At 52.5% G+C, this 20,881-nt stretch overlaps 1 protein-coding gene across 1 annotated transcript in view; it reads right to left on the minus strand.

Moving 5' to 3' along the window:
• Positions 1–19,429, minus strand: part of SIM1 (SIM bHLH transcription factor 1) — a 48,723-nt gene extending 29,294 nt beyond the window's left edge. The window contains exons 1-8 of the mRNA XM_037392526.1: positions 19,255–19,429; positions 8,437–8,519; positions 7,308–7,397; positions 7,054–7,162; positions 6,836–6,921; positions 5,456–5,655; positions 5,237–5,343; positions 4,209–4,356 (exon numbers count right to left, since the gene is read on the minus strand). Coding sequence (XP_037248423.1) covers positions 4,209–4,356; positions 5,237–5,343; positions 5,456–5,655; positions 6,836–6,921; positions 7,054–7,162; positions 7,308–7,397; positions 8,437–8,519; positions 19,255–19,429 — 998 coding nt within the window. The remainder of the gene's footprint in view (positions 1–4,208; positions 4,357–5,236; positions 5,344–5,455; positions 5,656–6,835; positions 6,922–7,053; positions 7,163–7,307; positions 7,398–8,436; positions 8,520–19,254) is intronic.
• Positions 19,430–20,881: the final 1,452 nt, after the last annotated feature.

Genomic DNA, 20,881 nt, shown 5'->3' on the forward strand with positions numbered 1-20,881 from the left:
GGAGTCCTTAAAGGTCATTTACATTAATTTTTGACACACTGCTGTTACATAGAAAATAACCTTTCCTCTTGTTGCTAAAATGCCCTTGCCACCATACCTATTTAGTTCAGCATGTATGCTTATTACAAACATTTGTCCTCAAGCCTAGAACTCACTTTTTCAAAGCTTGGGACTTACTGAAGTTGGAAATTACCCCTTTTTTATTTTCATAGCTGGGGGGGGGTGGGGGGGTGGGGGGGGTGGGCAGGGGAGGGGAGAGTCCTTTCTGCATAAACCCATTCTCATTTTTTCTGTTTTCATTATCTATACCACCCAGGGCAGTTGGGAAGCTACAAGGTAAGAGATTCTTGCTCTTCCTCTCAGCCTGCACTGAAACTAGTCCTACAGACCAGTTTGGCACTTACACCCCTCAGTATCCATGCCTTTCCAAAATATCAGAGCACTCAGGTTCCTCTCAATAGTGAGAAAAAGCTCCTTATCCCATGAGCAAACTAAAAAAACTCCTAGGGCTTTCCCTGAGTGAAGAAGTACTGTGCAAGGGGACCAGGGACCCAGCAGGTCAAAAACCTGCACCATACCTTCCAAAGCTCACAATCCCTTTTGCTATTTTCACCCCATTTGGGTGAAAAAGACTATCACCTATTTTCAAAGGAATCTTCAGCAAGAGGCATCCCACCTTTCAAGCTCCATTCTGCGATCCCAAACACGACTGTTATTGCAAAACCACTAGTTTGCACCTCTTTTGCTTTCTCTTCTGTATCCATACACAAGAATCAATATGCAAAGGTTTGTCTTCTTCTTTCGTAAGCAGGTTTTCCCTCTCTGGGTTTATAACATGACACAGGCTGCAGCGGGCAAACCAGTGCCTCTGCCAGGGGTTGCATCTGCACAAGTGGCTCTGCCATGCACCCACTGCTGGGTGGGTAAAGTGCACATACATATACACACGTCAGCTGTTCCAGGTTTACTGGAATAATCCAATGTCATCCTTAAGGAACTGCAGTAGCTATAGGATTTGCACAGAAACAAAGTCCATTAAACACTTGCAAATGTTGAGTGCTACAGGACTTTTACTCAGCACTCCTTGGATGGGGTCTGCTCCATACAGAGGAAAACACCAAATCCTCGTAACCTCTCATTTTTACCCTGTATTTTCACCACCTACCTTCCTCATTTGAGTGATAAAATGTTGACTCTGAATAACTCCTTAAGGCAATTAAGCCATAGCTAGGTATGAGTTCAGCATCCATCCTGCCCGACTCTCCCACAAGGAACCTTTCCCCAGCAGCTCCCCTCCCCCTCAGGTTACCCATTTCAGAGGCTGGCTACAACTCACTTTTTTAAAAGCCAGCCCTTTTGCTGCTTACAGCCCCCAGCACATGGTGCAGCCTGTTTTTCTCATGTATTTTTCCAAAAGGCAGGTTAGCCATAGGGTAATGATGATAATAATAATAACAGTAATAATAATACTGCAGTGGAAGCTACGCTTGTGCCCTGCATGCAGGACAGCAATTTCAGCAGTGGCAGCCCTGCCGCAGAAGCAAGCAGGATGCAATCCCTTCCTCTGCAACACTCTAATGGAAAGCCAGGCAGGATTGATGAGACCTCGAGGACCCAAGCATACCAAAACTAGATTTTAAAGCAGTCGTGGTGCCTGCATTGCAGCCCCTGGCAGCACATGGCAGCTGCCGCAACCAACGATGAACCTCCCAGCATTCAGCATCCACATTTTGGCTAGCCTGGCTCCCTCTCTGCCCTCTTGCCGTCCTCCCCACTCGAAGCAATTAAGCTAAGAGAGCAAGGGGAGCCTTACACCGAGTGCGACGGAGTCGGGCCGCGGTGTAAGCTCAGTCTCCAAGGGAAATCTTGAAAGAACTGGAGTTCTCCTACATGTCAGCCTGGCGGAAAACGGGTTTAAATATAACCTTGTAACCGGGGAAGCCGTCTCGCCTGCAGCGCTGCTTGTCGGTTGGGGTTTGGGGGTTTGTTTGGGGTTTTTTTAGGGGGGTGGGGGAGGCTGTGAGCGCTGGGCCCCCCCACGGCCAGCGCCAGGCGGCGGGGAAATGCCGGCGGGGCGCGCAAGGGCTGCCCGGGGCGGGCGGATGGAGGCGCGGCCGAGCAGCGGCTGCGGGGGCGCAAACAAGGACTGCGAACAAGCTGACTGCGGTGGCCCCGGCCCCTCCGAGCCGCTGGTAGCCACCCTGGGCTGGGCTGCACTGGTGGTGAACGCGGCACTGGTGTGCAGGCAAGTGGGCTAGGGCGGCAGGTGGTGTAACCGGTCCCGCTGCTGGAAAGCAGCTCCGAAGGGTTTGTCTGACCGGCCCCCAGGGGACCAGGGTACTCCCTGCTGGCTTTGTTGTGCCAGTCTGAAAGGCTGGTGCCGTGGTGGTCACCCCGGCAAGAAGGGGACAGATCAAGCCGGATCCCCAGCTGACTTTAAGCTGAACCGCTGGGATGTTTCATTTCCACTCGGGTCATTTGAGGTAGAGTTCCGTGATTGATTGTCATGCATTGAGGATTAAAGGAGGGGGAAACGACCGATAATCTCAGGTGCTCATAGGAAAACATGTAGCCTTTCTGGTACAAAACCACTCTAGCATGCTAGTTGCCTTTGGGTTCCTTGTTTCTTAGCGTTATGATACACTGACTTCTGTCTTTGCAGTTCCCCCTTCACCTAAGGTAAGTACTTGGACTTAATTGACAACGTGAGAAATACAGAGAGGTGCTGGTATAGGGGAGATGGACACACAAACGTGCGGAACGGCTGGGACAGAGGTGATGGTGCCTCCGCTGATCTGCATCCTTGCTGGGTGAACGCCAGACTATTCGCACCGCCGCGCCCCCTGTCCCTTTTTAAAGCGAATAAAAAGGGTTTTCTTTTAAAGGGTCTCATGGTTTACCCCCTACACCAGCGTACTGACCCAAATGTATGCCTTTTCATGCAGGCGCCATAACCCCATTCTGCCCAGCTAGAAGCACGATGCCAGTTACCACCTTGCGTACCTACGTGACTACATCCTAGGTGCCGTGATCCCCAGCTCCTTCCCCACCCCACCAGCCGCGCCTGTACACATGGCCAGAGCCGTTCCCTCCGTACCGAGCCACTTGATTCTGGGAAGCACGTCTTAAATTCGGCTACCAAACCACTTGCCACCTGCACATGGGCGAAACCCGCAACGGCAAAACCGCGATGCTGCAGTTCTAGAAGAGCGGAGGGTCGTACCTCTCAGACGTTCCCAACACCTACATTTGCCTCCGGAATATGAAATGAGCAGCGGAACAGAGGAATATTCAGCCCCTAGGATCTACAGGTACCGCCGCCCCGACCGGCCCTACGGTCCCAACGAAGCATCAGTGCGGCCGCCAGCAGCTGCCGCTGTGCCTGCAGGAGATGCTGACAATCCCAACGATAAACACCTCCAAACAGCCCGAGCGAGCGTCCCTTCCTTCACGGGGCCTCCCTGCTTCAGTTTAAGCAGCATAGCTAGAACACAACCCCAAATACTAGGAAGTGCGTTGAGATATATGGTATCTCAGCAGTCACTGATATTTAAAAAAAAAAAAAAAACTATTTTATTTTGGTTTTTAAAAAGTTTAACTGACCCTTCTGGTCACCAACTTGCTTTGTGGTTCACTGTAAGGATCGTTCTCCAAGAACAAAAAAGAAATCTCGGAGCTTTGATAGAGACTCTGGATGAAATTAAGAACTTCAAACCCCAGATTTTTGAAAAGAAAAACAGATGTCCTGTTTGTTGAGTATAAATAACTCCGTACGTGGAAACCTTTTTTTTTTTTTTTTTTTTTTTTTTTACGGTGCATTAAATGTTAGTTAATGCCGGGTGCATTTAAGCTGAAAAAAAAAAATAAAAGGGGGGGTGGGGGGTGGTAGGCAGCAAAGTATGTGGGTGACAAACCTCTAAATCTTTTCCCCTCTCGAAAGAGAAAGAAACAGGCAGACGGGAAACCCTTCATCTACATGAAAGTGTTCAGTGTGTTTCCTAGCAGACCTGGCGAGCCTGCCCTGGTCAGCGGCAGCGCGGGGGCTCAGCAGCCGGGATCGTGAAGGGGGGAGAGGAGGCGGAGGCGCGGCCGCCGGGCCCGGCCCGCAGCGCTGCGCGGCACTGCGCGGGGCGCGCAGGCAGGTGCCCGCCGCCGGCTCGGCCCCGCTCGGCCCCGCGCAGCGTGGCGCGGCCCTCGGGCTGACTTACGTGAGGACGTAGTTGACGCTGACGATGCAGTGCGGGCGGGACGAACGGCTGTTGTGCACGATGGTGGCGTAGCTCTGCACCCACACCCAGCCGCCGTGCTTGGCCAGGAAGCGGTAGTACTTGGTGGTCACTTGCCCTTTCACCAGCACTGCGGGGACAAAGCGGGGAGAGCCTCAGCACGGCTCCCGCCTCCGTTTGGATCGGCCCTGGGAAGGGGGCGCACACACACCCCAGACCCCCGTGGGCGGCGAGAGGCGCTGGGACCCCCTGCGCAGCACATTGGGAAGCGGCGTGGACCGAAATCCACGGGCAAAGGTGGTGGAGCCCTGAGATTCGGGCCGCTCCTTGTCAAAGGCTGTTCAGGAACATTTGGTGGGGCAGGATGAGTGTGTGTGTGTGTGTGTGTGTGCGCGTGTGCGTGTGTGTGTGTGTGTGTGTGTGTGTGTGCATCCCATCACCACCACCTACCCCCATCCCAACATATCGTCATGGAGATTTCTCGCTACAGTCTCTGTAAGGAAACTTTGTGGAAGTTAGTTTCATTTTTATTCATCTATCCACGTATTAATGTCATCATGATATCAAAATAGAATGAAGAACAGCTCTCCGAATCGGGCTCACTACTGAGGTCAGAATTAGATACACAGATAAGGTTTGTGAGACTTGGTGGAAGTGGAACAAAAGTATTTGAATTTCAGTGGCATGGCTTCTTGGAGCAAGAAAAAAGGGGTTTTCCCTAACTGGAATGTGAACTGAGAGCCTGAAGTTTGCGCAGAGGAGTTCTGGTCCTACAACGGGGAGCTGAGGAGAAGAAAATAGCCTTTCACAGTCGAACCCCTCCATCTGCCTCCAGCTCGGAGTTCAGTCTCTAACGACTTGTTTCACTAAAACCTGCTGCAAATTTTGCTTATCCTCCCCTCCAGCAAGCTGGTTTTTCCCGTTCCGACCTAGAGGTAAATCCTAGCAAACCCGAAGTCCATCTGCGGGGTGGGGGGGGCAAGGTCTCTACAAGAACATCATCTCCTTACACAAGTGATGCGCGCACCGCAGGTGGAAGGTGTCACAGCCATGGACGTGGTGGTAAAGGGTCTTCTCTATCAAGTCCTGGGGCTCGTAACCTGTTAGCTCAGCTACCCTGCAAGAGACAGAAGCAGCAAACAGCAGTATGTGAGAGGACAGGAGAGGAGGCCTGGGAGAGAATAAGGGAGGGACTAGTGAAATAGATTTGGAAATAACGCCAGCTCTACCTGGAATCTAAGAATATGAGCTTCATGTCCAGGCTGGCCCGAAACATGAACATATTGCTGTGGAGCTTGATCTCCGTCACGGCGCTGGGCGGCAGCGAGTGGCCCACGGCGACCAAGCCAACGTTTTGGTAGCAGCCGTCGAAGGGGGACATGTCCAGGCTGTACTGGCGGATCTTCAGGTACCCGCTGCAGTGAATGACCTGCCGGAGACACAGGAAAGCTCGAGGTCTGCCTAGCAGGGGGGAGGGCGTGCTGTGACAGGCACCCAGCCCCGTTGGGGGGTCCCGGCCATACCCCCACCGCCCCGGCCAGTGCCGATGGGCCACCGGGTGCCCCGGAGCTGCTGCCCGCCCCACCGCTCTGGCACTGCGGCACTCTCTGAGAGTTTTCTGCTTTTCTCTTTGGGTTGGGCTTGGGCTTTTTCCATACAAGAGTTCAGCACTGATCTAAGGCCTATTAAAGTCAACGAGATTTTTTTTTTTCCACTGACTTAAGTGGTTTTTGGACCACCTCCTAACTAAGCTTTTATTATTCTTCTAAAAAGGAAAGACGCGGAAGTGCCAAGCCAGTTACAACTTTGTAATGAAGAGTGTATGCGTGTGAGAGAAAGAGTTTACATGTGTGCGTATGTCATATGTGTAAGATATGTCTATTATATAGATAGAGCAGACGCGATCCGTAGCCAGAATGTATCTTTGGACGTAGATTTAGGTATGTCTCCTAAATGTATCCTCGCAGATGACTGCTTATGTACTTCCATCCTTTTTTCTCTATTATTAGGGCGTTTCTTCCTAGAGGAAGTTCAGCAGATGTTCGTGTACGTCGTGGCACAACATCTCCTTGGGTTATAGGTCCCCACGGCTCTTCGCTGTTGTGCAGCTGACACAAAAGCAGCGAGCAGGCAGGAGAGCAGGGGCTGTCCTCACCAAGGAGCCCTCAGCAGAACCGTGTGAAACACCTGGGCAAAACCTTTGACTTGGAGAGCCACCCCTGAAACTGGCGAGTTACCCAATAAAGAAATGAATTAACCCAGGGCTGCCACTGTGTCACCTGACAGCTCCCACAGACACCTCGGGAACGCCCGTGGTCGTGCAAGCTTCAGTTTAAAAAGCAAAGTCAAACAAACAAAAAAAAAAACCATAGGGAGCTCGATTGCTTAGTTTTGTGGTTTGAGCTCTTTAACCTGAAACTCCGACAGAAATTCTGGCTCTGAACCACATGAAAAAGGGTACCGGGCTGGGACAGACCCCGCGGGCAGAGGGCGCATCCCCACCCCTGTCCCCGTTTTCGCCACCCCAGCCCACCGCGCGCCTGCGCTGCCGGAGCAGGGCCACGGGAAGGCTGGCGGGGGCGCAGGGGGTCCCGGGCGGGGTCACGCACCTTGTAGCCCCCGCAGGTCAGGCCCGCGTTCCTCTTGGCCAGGACGCACTTCATCCTCAGGAAGAAGGACCTCTCGATCTCGTACTCTGGGAGGGGGGACAGGCAGAGATGGGTTGAGCCGCGGGCTCCACCGCCTCTGCGCGGTCCCCTCCACGCGGTTCTCTCCGCGGCCGCGCAGGCCCGGCGGGGGGCGGGGGGCGGCGGGCTGTGTACTTTACCCTGCACAAAGTGCGAGTGGTAGGGCTGGTGGGCCGTCAGCACCGCCGTCATCTCGTCGTGGTCGGCGGGGTGGATGTACTCGTAAATGCTGTTGCCGGTCAGCTCTACCTGTGAGAGAGAAGGACGAGGAAGGGCAGAGAAGGGTTCGGGGTTCGCGGCCGGCACCGCTTATCCTCCCCGCACGCACCTCCGCTGTCAGCCGGGGAGGGGGGGGGAAGGCAGGCACGGGGGCTACCGCCCCCCCCCCGCGTACCTGCGACAAGCCCAGGTGCACCGAGGCAGTCTCCGAGATGTACATGATCTTGCCATCCGGAGCCACGACAAATATGAAACCGTCCAACGTCTGCAGAAAAGGGTTGAGGGGTGGGAAGTATAAATACATCAATAGAGAGATAGATCCACCTCTGAAGACAGACAGATCTATGAAGTACCTGTCCCTCTGATTTATTTTAGCCATCAGTCATCCCTGTTCAGGCTGTGACTATTCAAAAGGTTGGAAGGAAATGAACAACTCCTGGACAGGGATGCCTCTAAAGTTCTTGGACCCCCGAGACACAACGGGGCCGAGCTCAAAAGTAATGCAAAGTACCTGAGAAGTATCTAAGAAGAGCCTGGCTACCCGATGATGAATATGTCGGTCCCAGAAATCCTGAATACTTCTACCCCATTTCAAATGTCACTAGGGGTTTAGTGCTTGGATATTTGCTGAGGAGACTTCAGGCGAGCGAGGAGGATCTGAAACTCTCCGCAGTGTACATAAGGGACGAGATAAATTGTCAGGCATGTTTCAGCAGACATAGGTGGGACTTCTGGGTGTGCTGAGGGCAAAATAGACCCCCAAAAGGCCACACAACCCCACCAAATACGCGTCCTGATGGTAAACGCTAATATTCCTTAATATTTCAGTTCGCAGTAAGTTTTCAAATATGTCCTACCTCCGACGGTGCTAATTTCTGTGCCTGATGAGCCCTTCTACCCAGGACAGCCTCCCCCCAGCCTCTTTCTAGAGCCTCTCCCTGTTGTCTCCACACCACGCTGGCTTCAGCACATTGACGGGATTTGTCACCTTGTTAATAATTTGGGGAAAAGCCATCACGTTCCTGTATCCCGACACACCAGGATACACTGAGAATCCTTCGCTGAGGACCCTGTGTTGGACAATGCTGGGGCAAAGGACCCGAAGGGACCAAACCACAGCCCCATTGAAACGCACGACATTCAGCCGCTACTGTTTGTATTTCTGAAGTTGTCCCCCTCCCGCCCCCCTTTTTATTAAACACTTGGACAGTTAAAAATTACTCAAGGTGGCAATTAAAAGGGAAGAAAAGGGAATGATTTCTTTAATCATTAATATCATATGTCTGCCGTTTCCAGACCAGTACCTGCAAAAGATGGGATCCCAGTTCTCGTCCAACGTTATCCAGCGGGCTGGTTCGGCTGGAGTGGCCCCAGGCTTCTCCAAGTCCTGTTTATTTAAGACACACAAAAAAGTAAGGCGAAAATATGAAAAATTGACTCCTGTTGGCCTGCTGGAGAGAAACTTTTTTTTTTCAATTTTTTTGCTTGTGTTCTCTCTAAAACATGTATACATACAATCTTTGCAAAGCTAGACATGATTTCGTTGCACAGAGAAGCCTTTTTTGAGGAGACCTAGCTCCCATAAGAGAAAAATAACAAAATACTTATTTAGAGTTAACGGTGAAGCTCATCCCTAAGACCTAAGTGAAATAGTGTGTCAGATAAAAGGGCTTCTTAGTGCTGCCTTCAGCTACTGGGAACTGGCTCCCCGAACTTCAGGGAACGCGCTTTTCTCCTAACGCCACCGACTCCTGGACAGCACTGGGAGCCATTTAAAATGAAAGAAAGAGGTGTGCTGGGGGAAGCCTTTGATGTCGAGGGGAGGATGCGGTTAACGTGGCACGACGGTCTCTGGGAAGAACCTCCCGGCGGTGCGGGCGCTGCGGGTCGGCCCTGCCAGCGCCCGGCGAGGCTGCGGGCTCCCCCCCGGCAGCAGCCAGAGCCGGCCTCGGCCTGCCGGGTAATCAGCCAGCAGTCCTTGGACGGGGAAGGGTGAGGAGCGGCTTAGACCCTTTGCTCGCCAGAGATCACTCTCCAGTTTGGTCTGTGACCTCCCCCTCTTTCTCTGTTCGGGGCCACCGTCCTCTCACTTGGAAGGTTTGTCATACGTGTTTGGGGAGGGAGAGGAGCGACCACATGAGGCTCATCCAGCCCTCTCCGAGCCCCGTGTTAAAACACTTTTGCTTTTAGTGACCCCCACACAAGTGAGTGGCTGTCACTAAGCCGAGAGTAGTTTCACGGCTGCGGTAAGGCACATTAGGGCGGCCCAGGCAAGTCACTGTCCCACGGCGCGGACTTGTCCTCCCTCCCCCACCCCGAAGCCGGGTCTCCGGGGTTCACCTCCCTCCCCACCATTCCTCCCTCCCGCTGCGCTGGCGGGCGGCCGTCTCCTCAGGGAGGGATGATCTGCCTCCAAACAACCCCCTCCAAAAATGAATCTTTCCGGACCTGTCTAATGTTTCAGACGCCGCTTGTTTTCTCCTATGCAAAGTGAGGAGGAATAAAAGCCAGATGGAAGTCACTCCAGCGGAGTAAAACTGTTTATGAGCCATGCCTTTTCACACTGTTGTTTGCCGAAATAATTTAAACGGGGCAGTTGAAACCTTTTACGCTTATGCTACTAAATAAGGCTGAGGTGTCTGACATGCAGACACCAAGATAAAGTAAAAGGGAGGGAAAAATTACAAATCCTGATTGCTGGCTGAGGTGCGGATCGCCCGGGGGAGGCGAGAGCCGTATTCCAGCCGTATTCCGGCTGTTTCGAGGCAAAAAGGCGAGGCGGCGGCAGCATGCAGCCGCGGGCATCCCTCGCTATTGACCGATTTCACCTAGCTGTTTGCCGGTCCAAACAAAGCTAACGATCTCCTCCGCGCTGTTTGAACGGGGCATCCCACGGCGGCCCTCGCCCCCCTACCCACCACCGAAGCGCAGGAGCTATGCGCCCCTCTCACCCCTGCCTTTCCTTCTCTCCTACCTCCTTCCTGGTCCACCTCTTCACGCCAACCTGTCTCTTCACCGCTCCTGCACTTCCTTCCTCCCTCGTTAACTTCACAGGCCCTACAAAGGCCGGGCATCTCTCTGGCCTGGCCCCCACCCCGCAGCCCCAGCGTGTACCAGGGTGCCAGTTCGAAACAAGCTCCTTCCCATTACTTCCTCCACGGCAGCTGACGGGGACCCCCAGTGAGTGGCTTTTCCCTGAGTCCCCGGGTTTCTCTGTTCCCTGCGCCCTTCGAAGCGAGTGAACCCGCGGGCAGTGCACCGGGTCCCCGCAGGCAGCTTTGCCCGTCCCCGGACACCCAGCGACCAGGACGGAGCTCCGTCCCCCGAAATCAGCAAGGAGCTGGCAAATCGTGCACAGCTTTCAGGAAAAGAGAGAAACCCCCGCTGTATATTTGTTTTTCGCGAGCACCTCAGAGGTTTCTCTAAGCCAGGATGGCCCACCAAGGCAGAGGCGGCCGAGACGGCTCCTTGCGACGCCCCCCCACCTGGAGGGAAATTTGAATGGCGGGTTCCTGTATTCAGGACTAAATCTGCACTCCCCTCCTGTGATTTAAGTTGCTTATTAATCGAAGTTTACGGGTCTAATTATTCTGCTTCTAAAAGGGAAAACAACCCGACCCTGGCGGGTTAATGAACAGCTCATGGGCATTGCAGGTTAACCTCCCCCGGGAAGCTGGTTCTTCACGGGGCGCTGAACTCCTCGCTGTGCTTCAGGTGGAAGCCCCGCGCTGCTGGGCTGTGTCTGTTAATGGTTTATAATTAAACGTTTCCACTTGTCTACCTGAGCCGGTTTTTTAAAATCCTATCGCATGAGACGATTCTTTGTACTTCCCAGATGTTTCAGCATTTTCAAGTCGGAGACTATTTCTATCCATTGGCAAGCCCAGCCTCTCCCAAATCGACGGGTCCTTCTGATGCCCCTTAAAAACTGGTTTTGAAGATTATACGAGAAAACCTCGCCATTAATACTCCCTTTTATTCCCCCCCCCTTTTCGCTTTAATATCCAATTTCCTTTTATCGAGGGGGCAAACTGTGATTTCTTGCACTTGACCTACCGCAGAAAATTCTGCAAATCCTTTGATTGTCTATTTAAAACAAAACAAGGAAATCAGATCTCCCTTTTGCTTCAGGATTACGCTTGGAAACAAGATCTAAAGATTCTCTTGTAATTTGGAGAGCCAACAGCATAATAGGTTTGGAATAGAAACAAGCAGCTTTGTGAGGGGATGGATAAAGAAATCGTTTTTAGGCGAAGGATTTTCCCAGCTAAAGTGGCCGAAGACAAAGCAAAACATAATCTATTTTGGAAGATTTCCAAGATATGCCACATTAACCTTAGCAGATAAAATTTGCTGTCTTCCCTGCGTTCCCTCCCCCATCAAAGTCTGGTTTATCATATTTACATAAGTAGCCTTAGAAGGGATGTATCTATTATGGATCTAAGGAGCTAGCGAGCTCACATTTCATTTGGAAATGGAGGCGAAGTTTTCCTGTTGCTTATTACTTGACGCATTGTAGAACCGCTGCCATTTAAATACCCCGACCCACGGATTACCTCAATGGACTGGCTGCATGGGTTTTGTAATTTCCTGAAAATGAGATTTCGATTTATAAAACAAGAAACCAATTAGTAACCAAATGAGGCGAAGTAGATCCACTAAAATTGACCTAATCCCACAGGCACCATTTAGGCCAGTTCTTGGCGAATGAATGATGAGCAACCATCTAGCGTAAGCTCAAGGCATCATCCAGCTGTGTTATTCAAGCAGCAAAAATAAATGGATCGAGCTTTTCTTTCGGAATGAATTTGATACTCTTGACAAAACATAGATTATAGGCTTCTACCTAGCAATCTCCCCCACTCGAGGATTTTTTCTTTTATTTTTCCTAAGAAGTTAAACAAATTGGGCCACAAGAAATTGTTCACTGTCAGGAGGAAGGGAGGGAAAAAAAAAAAAAGAAATAAGACAGGCTCTTGATTACTTTACGAACAACAGCCTCGTACCTAACGGCGTGCGCCAAGGCTGCACGGAGATTGCGCGGATCCTGCTCGGAACAAGCGTGCTGATTCATCGTTTCTCTCAGCATTTCCCAATGGAAAACCACTGCACTTTCCACATCAAAAAGCATCTCCATCGGTGTTTCATGGGATAGCTACACCGGCGGATCCATGTGAAATGCCTTCTCCCCAGCCGTGCCCACCCCCGGCACTAGGCACGCCGCCCCCCCCCGGCCGCCTGCCCCCCCAGACAGGCTCACGGCCGCCGCGCTTGGCTGCGCTGGCCCTGTCCTTCCCCTCATCTTTTGATTGCTGCAAGCCTTGATGTCGGCAGCCAATGGAGGGCTGGGTGGGTGTCATCCCTACCCAGTGGCGATGTTGTCTCAAGAAGCACTTCTGTCCCACGGAAGGGGGAAGAGATTCCTCAATCATTTCTACCTCGATCTAGGCAAAGACGGAGGAAGGCAGGCGCAGGGAAATGAAACTCCAGGAGGCCCGGGCAGCTCCTTGGCCCTGGTTGGTCTCCGGGTTACTTGTCCCTCTGTGAGCATCTGCAGCGCAGAACCCACCTCGACCCCCTCCTTTGTCTGGCAATAGCAAAGTGGGGCGGGGGTGGGGTGGCCAGAAGGTGCAAGCCCTTACCTATTTTGTGTTGATTTGCCGGCTTTTAAAAGCGCTTACTACGATTTCCCCAACGGACTATCCGTCACGACACGTCAGCGCGATCCGGACTTACGGTAGCGCAAAGACCGGTAGAGCGGACCGTTTGACGTCCGGATTTAAAAACCACTTAGTGGAGAGCCCCAGCCTGAGCTCCGGATACGCTTCTTTGGAGGCCAGGCTTCGAGGCACAGCCATCCCCGGGGACTGCCCGGGGACTTGTCCCTGCGCCATGCCTGGCCGCACGGCCCGGCGAGGTGCACGGGCCAGGGCAGGAGTACGAGGCCCACGGCTGCCGTGCACGGCGGGCAGGTGCCGGCCGGGAGCCGGGCCCCACAGGCAGGGAGTTTTCTCCCGTCGCTGGGGTCAGGGCGAGGGAGAGGCGCAGGGGGCTCGCCCGGAGGCGGCCCGGGGCGCCGGCCCGCCGGGGCGGCAGCGGGAGCGCCTGCCCGAGCCGGGTCCAAGGAGCCCCGCCGCGCCTTTCGCTTCCAGGCGCTTCTTAAACCTCCCCCTCTGGGCAGCGGCGGCGGCCGCCGCCCCGCTCCCGGGCTCTCCCCGCCGCCTCCCGGGGGCCCCGGCCCGGGAACGTCTCTCACTTCTGTTTCGTTGCGTTTGTTCTGCCCTTTTAAGAGCCGCTCTCGGCTCGTTAAAGATGGAGGAGAGGCGGCTCGCTCGCCCGCCCGCCCCTCTGGGGATGCTAACACCGCGGGCGAGGGGTGCGGGACCCCCGACGACCTCCGCCCCGGGGCTCGCCCCTTCGCTGCGGCACCGAGGCAGGCCGGCCCCCGTCAGCCGCCCCCGCGGCGCTGGGGAGGCCAAGGAGGGGCGGCCCGGGCCTCGCTCCCTCTCGCCTCCACTCGCTGGCTTCGTGTAACCTGCTCGGCGAAGAGCCCGTAAAGCTTTACGGCGGGCACGGGCCTTCCACCGCCGTGTGCAGCTCGTAGCGCAGCACCTCTCCCGCCGCCCCCTGCTGCCGCACGGCCCTCGCCGCGGCGGCTCGGGGGACAAGCGGGGCCCGCCCGGCTGTTTGGGGAGAGGGGGGCGGCATGGCGCTGTTCCCATCTCCGGGGCGGTCATTTCTCCTTGCTGCCCAGGGAAAAGGATAAATAACAGCACCGGGAGCCGCAGGGACAGCAGCTGTACGTCCTAGTCACCGCCAAGCGAAAAGGCAGGCGGCTGCTGTATCGAGGAATTAGCTTGATTCGATTAACCATTTAATTAAATAGGCTCCCGCCAGCCCTCCGCTTTGCCATCGCCTAGCGTCCGACAGGGCTGATTTCTCAGTTAATTTAACAGGCAGTGGTTAATGATAACTCAAAATCTTGGCCAAATGAGGCTTCTGTGAAGGAGCGGGTCGCCGTCGGAGGGTTCGGATGAAATGGAATAAGCTACGTTTAAAAAAAAAAAACAATGCTGCTCGTTTCCAACTGCCTGCGGATGCCATTAGCGAGGTTTTGTAAAGATTTATTATCTCGGTAAATCACATGTGTTCATTTAGAGCAGGGATAAGTTAGCATCCCGCTTACTTTATAAAAATAATAATAAGAGGGAGGAAAAGTCCTGTTGACTAAACAAACAATCCTATTAAAAAAACGGTAGTGGAAATAATGCCGAGACTGACTCACTCTAGAAAGAAATACCAACATTTTGGCACACACGGGGTAATGGAATTGCGCTCTGAAATGCAAACAAACGCAACCGTGCCCAAATTGGAAGGGGGCGGGGGGGAAATCAGGGAAATTTGTGAGCGCAAACTGTTTTTTCTCTTCTACAGAAGATGCAAGTTCAAAGAGCCCTTATTCCGAAGAAACTGGGGAGGGAAGGGTTTGCACCAATGCACTTGCGAACACACCCTATTTATATGCAAGTTGGAAAATAGCCTCCAACATTAAAACGGTCGTATGCTACTAAGAAGGGAGGGGATGTTTCTAAAGAAAATTGGATTTTCCCCACTTATGTCACTTAGTACTCTATTTAATACATAAATTTGCTTTTTCAACGTTCGTCCTAGTAGCTTAGTTCTCACTTCACATTTTAAGTTCGCATAAAAACTGGAATTAGACAGAAGCAGCGTGGAGAGTAAACTGCAGTTTAAATGAGAAAAACTTCTGTAAGAAAATAAACACTGAAACCTAATGCTCAATCATTTCCCTTAGCAGTAAGAAAAACAGCATTAAATCACCTATCCACGTGGGAAAACGGATTTTTTTTTTTCTGCTGATCTTCCCCCCTTAAAAATAAAACAAAGTTAAGGATTTCAATATTGAAATGTTAACCATCCTGATTCCGGCGAAGTTTATGTAACGGAGCCTCTTTTGTCCTTGAAAATCAACGCCTCTCGGCGCGGAAACGATCCATCCCCATCAGGACAGAGACTGCAAACGCTCCTTTTCCCTCTGTGCGCGTAAGCAGAATAGGACCCTTAAAATATTCCTAATTAAAAAAGAAAAACAAAACCCCCAAACCAACCCAAACAAGTAAAAATCTATGAATTGCGCCACTTGTTGGTTTGGGTGGGGTTTTTTTGTTTGTTTGGGTCGGTTTGGGTTGTTTTTTTTTTTCTTCTCCCTTCACTTTTTGGATACCGGCGAAGGTCAGTGAAGAGCTACCCCACTGGTTATAGCGATGGGATCTATTTTTAATGAAAACTTCTTTAGTCCTTCGACATCCCGGAAATTTTTCTAGGTATTTCTCGAGGCTACGTTACTTGCCATTAAATATTTAATGTTCAATTGCAATTTTAGGGTGTGGGGTTTTTAAATGAAAGTTAACTCAAGAGTAAATTTATTAGGAAGTTCTGCTTAAAAATTTTTTTTGAAAAATATCTTCCTTACTCTCCTCAACGATTTAGCAGGTCTTCAGCCTTCCCAAAAGCTGTCCGATCACGAAACTACTATTTGTTATAAGCTTTCTCCTCCTGAAGCAAAAGAGTTCTAGCACTGAAACGATGCGAGCTACCTAAGCCGCTGAACACTTTTCGCCCTTGACAATTTTAATCTGCTGGAGACCTAGTAAAGTGAAATCAGGGGTAGAGAGAACAACCCAGGTGTTCTAGTAGCTTGAGAGAATTACACAGCCATTACGGGAGGGATCTCGTTGGAAAATCTCTGCTCGGTTTATCAAGGTTATCCAGTGCCACTGGTTTGTGTTTAGATTTCTGGGGGCGAGACGGGAACCGCACCGTGATTATTGCGTGCGTGACGCTCTTGTCATTTTACTCCCAGAAAACTCTCCTTTCCAAAATTAATCCGAAGTCTCCCAACTTCTCTATCTCTAGGAACCTTTCAGATGTAAAAATATGCAGACAAATGCACACCGATTCTTTCCGCCTGTTCCCCTGTCCCCAGCCCCGCGTGTGCGCGGCGATGGAGAGCGTACATCTTTCTGTACGTGACTGTTTACAACCAACCCCTATGCAAGCACTCTCCGGGCAGATGGAAATCCGCTTTTGCACCGGCGAGAGGGGGTGTGAGTTACATTGGAAGGGCAGCTCACTCTTACGGAGGCAACGCTTCTCTATCCTGACTCTTCCAAGATCTCTTTAAATGTATGACGTGACACTTTACCGTGCTTGCGAGCCTCCTGCTACCCATCTCCAGCCCTTTGGCCAACTCATCGGCTCTGTCCCAATGCTTGTATCGCTTTCCTCCCCAGGGAAAAACAAGCAGAGGGACACCCCACCCCCCCCCTTTAAATTCGTCCAACATTCCCAGCCTGCCTCCTCTCAGGAAGGCTTTTCCATTCGGTGCGCACCTTCCCTGCCTGTCACTACCTGTCCTCCCTTCCCAGCGAAGCAATTACTTCATTTTCTGGCCGGGGGCTCCGGGAGACCGGGATCGCCCCCCTCTTCCTCACCTCCCTCTCTGCAGCCCGGCAGAGCTGGAAGCGCCCGCTGCACAAGCACACCCGCACCGGGAGCCCCAGCGGCCGCCCCCGCCGCTCCCGGAGTCCCTGCCGCCCCTCGAGGTCGCGGGGGAGACCGCCCGGCCCCGGGCTCTGCTCGTGCACGGCCAGGCACGGGAGCAGCGCCGGGAGGCCGCCGTGGGCGACTCGCTCGCCATCAATCGCGGCACCGGCGACCCGCGGCTCCGGGACCGGGCCAGGGCCGCCCCCCGCTCACCCGCCCGCCTGCAATACGTGGGAGGCAGAGCGAGCCCGCCTGGGCCGCGGAGGGGCCGTACGGCCCGGCCCCACGCCACGCCGTGGCCCCGCTCTCGGGCCTTTGTGCCCACCCCGCTTGCGGCCCGGGGGTGGGGGGCGCGCGGCCCCGCGTGGGTCTGGCTCCCGCTCGGCGTCGGGCCTCGCGCGGCAGCGCGCCCCGCCGGGGCGAGCCCTCTCGCGCCTGCTCGCCGCCTTCCCGTTTAATTTGCAGTTTGCCTTTAATTAGGCTGCGGAGGCTCTGCTGCCTGCAAAGCCCCGCTCAGCCGCCCCCTCTGTCTCCGCGCTCAAATTAGCATCTGCTGCGACCGGCCCCGGCCCCGGCGCACTTCGCCACACCGCTCCCCAGGGCATTCAAACATCCTGCGCTGCCACCGAGGGACCGGGATCGGCTATTCTTCCTTTCCCGTGATTACTCGCAGCCTACAAGCAACACCATATGCTTCTTCTGATCAAACAACCCGCTACATAGGCACCGGTAATTGACGAGACCTGCTCGAAATCACGCAGAAAGGTAGCCTACTGAGACCGCAGGAGTTGACAAATCATTGCTAATAATCCTTTTAGGAACATCATGGGCATCAGAGTTTGCAATAGCTTTATTTTTATAAAGTATGCGCTGACAGTATAAAGGACAACTAGGTCTCCTTTGAAACAGGGGGCTGTCCTGCATAACGCTCTTCAAGGTGGCAGGTCCCATAGAAGAGGAAAGGGGCTTGATGAAAGCTTTAATTATTATTTAAGGCTTTCACTTATCCCCTTCTTTGGTTCGAAGTGACTCGGAGGTATGGAAGGTTGTTTAAAGAAGTTATTGCAAAATGCACTGGATTGGAAATTACTGCTGTGGACTTTAGGTATAAGCGTTCATACGTAACCGGGGGTGGTGTGTGTGGGTGTACCTCCCCCAGTCCAAATGACTGCCCGATTGCATATTTACTTTTAAAAATTAGAATTAACACCGGTAGTTCACAGATGTAATCAGGTAAAAAACCCACCCCAAACACAAAACCAACAAACCCAAACAACAACAACAAAACCCAAAAAGCACACACACCCCCCAAAAAAAGCCACCCCACAAACCAAAACCAACACCGAAAACCAAAGCAACAGAAACCCAGGCCGTATACCCACTCTTGATTTGTAAAATATAGTACAAACATAGCACAGACAGACCGACCGACTCGAGGTACAGCTACAGAAAAGCGAGGCACATAGCTGTATTACATTGTTTCTTATGTACACATACTTTTCAATAAAAGATGCAGCAGATTTTGGTTTTATGTCGGGGAAATAAAAAGTTCTTAATACTTTTTCTTTCATGCGGACTCTCTCTCCACCGAGTTGATCTAAATAAATGATTCGTGAAGTATTTTCTGGGGGGGGTTCCCTACATCTTATGAAAGCAATAGGGTGAGAACACAGGAGAACTTTATTCTGACTTTTAACTTTCTGCGCTGTTTGTTTTTCTTGGCAGCCGATGTATAAGACCCAATCCTAATTCTACTCAAAAGCAAGGCATACTTTGGCACGCTTAAGTCTGCTTTCGCTAGGCAGGCGGGACCGTTGTTGCAGCTGTGGAAGCCAGCGCGAAGGTTACTGCTTGCCTGGCTGTGGAGGAGAATCAGGCCCGGCCTCGGACGCTGGGCTTGCAGCACTGGGTGGGCAGGGGGATGGAATGTGTCGGAGAGCAAAACGCCTGTTAAAAATTGCCGAGGTCGATTAAAGCCCTCAGACTGCCCTAATGATCCTCAGAGCGAGATGCATCACATTTATGATGCGATTCGGTGTGCTCGGCTTATTTATTTAGGCTGCGTGTGGGAGCATGCCTGTACGCGTGTGCTGTACCTGTAAACCGCACCTTTGCTCGAAACTTGAACTAAGGCTTTAGGACTTTGCGTAGACTTATGTAAATATTTACCCATATATTAACTCCCCCCCATAGTAAGGCTATAAATAGGGGTGAATCGTCCCCTCTTTCGCCACGCACGTGCTTGGCGGGGGATGTACATCTTATTGGGAGACTGGGGGAAAAGAAAACCCGTGTTTGCTTTAGCAGAACACGTAGCAGAGCTCAGTGCCTTCAAGTGTTGACAAAAGCACCGTAAGTCCCCAACCAAACCTGTCATAGGAACTGAAGGGAAAGTATTTACGACAGAGAAAAGTGACAGCGGAGAGCACCCTGCCTCCGAGCACACCACCCAATGCAATTTACTTTAAAAAAAAAAAAAAAAAAAAAAAAAGTAAAAGCGGCAAGCGATACCTGGATCAGAATGAAAATAGAAGCGAATAGGCATTCCCACCTACCTTCTGGAAAAACCACCCTCATTTTTAAATAGCTGGTGGTGAGTCTGATTATGGATGCTTTGTCCAGCTGAGAGGTGATAGCTGAGGGCAGGGGTAGTAATTTAGCCAGTTCATAAAATTCACTGTTTTCTTTCTCCCGTCTAGTCCGGGCAGCATTTTTTGACTTCTCTTTCATCGTGATTTTTTCCCCTTTCCTTCCTACAATTTAAACTCCAGAGATTCATCCAAAGGTGGAAGGGAAATTCAGCGGGAATTCATCTCTCCAGAGCATCAGACAGTGATTCTGAGCGCGGCCATTACTCTGAGAAACCGTTCAGTTGCGTAAAATGCAAACAAGTATTGAAGACCAGAGAGGTGTTCTTAAAAAAAAATAATATATATATTCTTTGAAAAATCAGAGTCAATCGGATGGGAAAGGCATTTATCCAATGCAGCTCAGAGACTCCAAGCAACTGCAGGGGGGGAAAAAAGGAGGGAAAAAAAAAATGAAAGAAAAAAACAGCTAGGATCTTGCGGCCCCAGACAGAAACCAAACGACGTATTTCTGGCCCTTTTTCCTACTCGTGGCGGGCAGCATAGCTCCTCGGAAGAGGGTCATAATAATCCCGTTTCTTCCCGTGATCCGCTGTCAATCCGAGGCCCGAAACGCCCGGCCGTGGGCTGCCTCCCAGGGCGCTGGGTGCCTTCCCGGGGAGCCTCTGTGAAGACAACAGCAGTCCTGGGGTGAGAGAGCCGGTACACAACGTCGCAGCGGAGCCGCGAGAAATAATAATCAACAAGCAGCCTCCGGCGGGTGTAGTATTTTCTCCCACCAGAGGGGAAAGAAAAAAAAAAAGAAAAGAAAAGTATATTTTCCCATCTAGTGCGCCTGCAGCGCAGCCTGCCCCGCACTCTCCTCCCACAGCCCCCACACTCCCCAGCCCAGGTGCGCGCTGCATGGCCGGAACAGGGCACAACCGAGGCGGGCACAAGCCCCCAGCCGCCGGCGCAGGCGTTACCGGCCGGTTTCGGTGCGGCAGGGCTGCGCCGTCCCCTCCGTGCTCCCCCGGACTGGCTCCGCCGCGGCGGCCAGACCTCCCCGCGCTGCCAGACCCGCAGCGGGGCAAGCATTTCCAATCCCGGAGTATTTAAGCTCTTTTTTTTTTTTTTTTTTTTTTTTTTAATTTTCCCCTCGTCTCGGCCGCTTTCCTCATTCTCCGGCTGGGGTCGGTCGGTGGTGGTGGTGGTGGTCTACCCCAGCTGCACCCTAGCCAGGGGAGGCACGCTCTGCCCAGCCCTGCCCCGAGCCGGAATCCACCCAAACATCACATTTTTCCAACCAAAAAAAAATTTTTTTTTCCACCGGGAGGAAGCGACCCACAGCCTAGCCCCGCACATCACTGCGGCTCCTTGCTGAGGCAGGCAGCTTGTGGTGGGCTGTGATCTTCTTTTTACCTACCTTGAGTCCCTGAGCCCGGCAGCCTGCAGAGAGCTCTCCCGGGGTGAGGAGCCCAACTCTTTAATTAGCTCATTAATGGCACGGGGAAAAGTTTGCGCCTGTCACTGCTCCTCACACCGATGGGCAGACAGACATTGCCGCCTCCCCATCCCCTTTATCGGCTCCTGGGCTCTCCCTCTCACATAACGG

Source organism: Falco rusticolus, chromosome 6 (genome assembly GCF_015220075.1).
Source record: "Falco rusticolus isolate bFalRus1 chromosome 6, bFalRus1.pri, whole genome shotgun sequence".
NCBI classification, from domain to species: domain Eukaryota; kingdom Metazoa; phylum Chordata; class Aves; order Falconiformes; family Falconidae; genus Falco; species Falco rusticolus.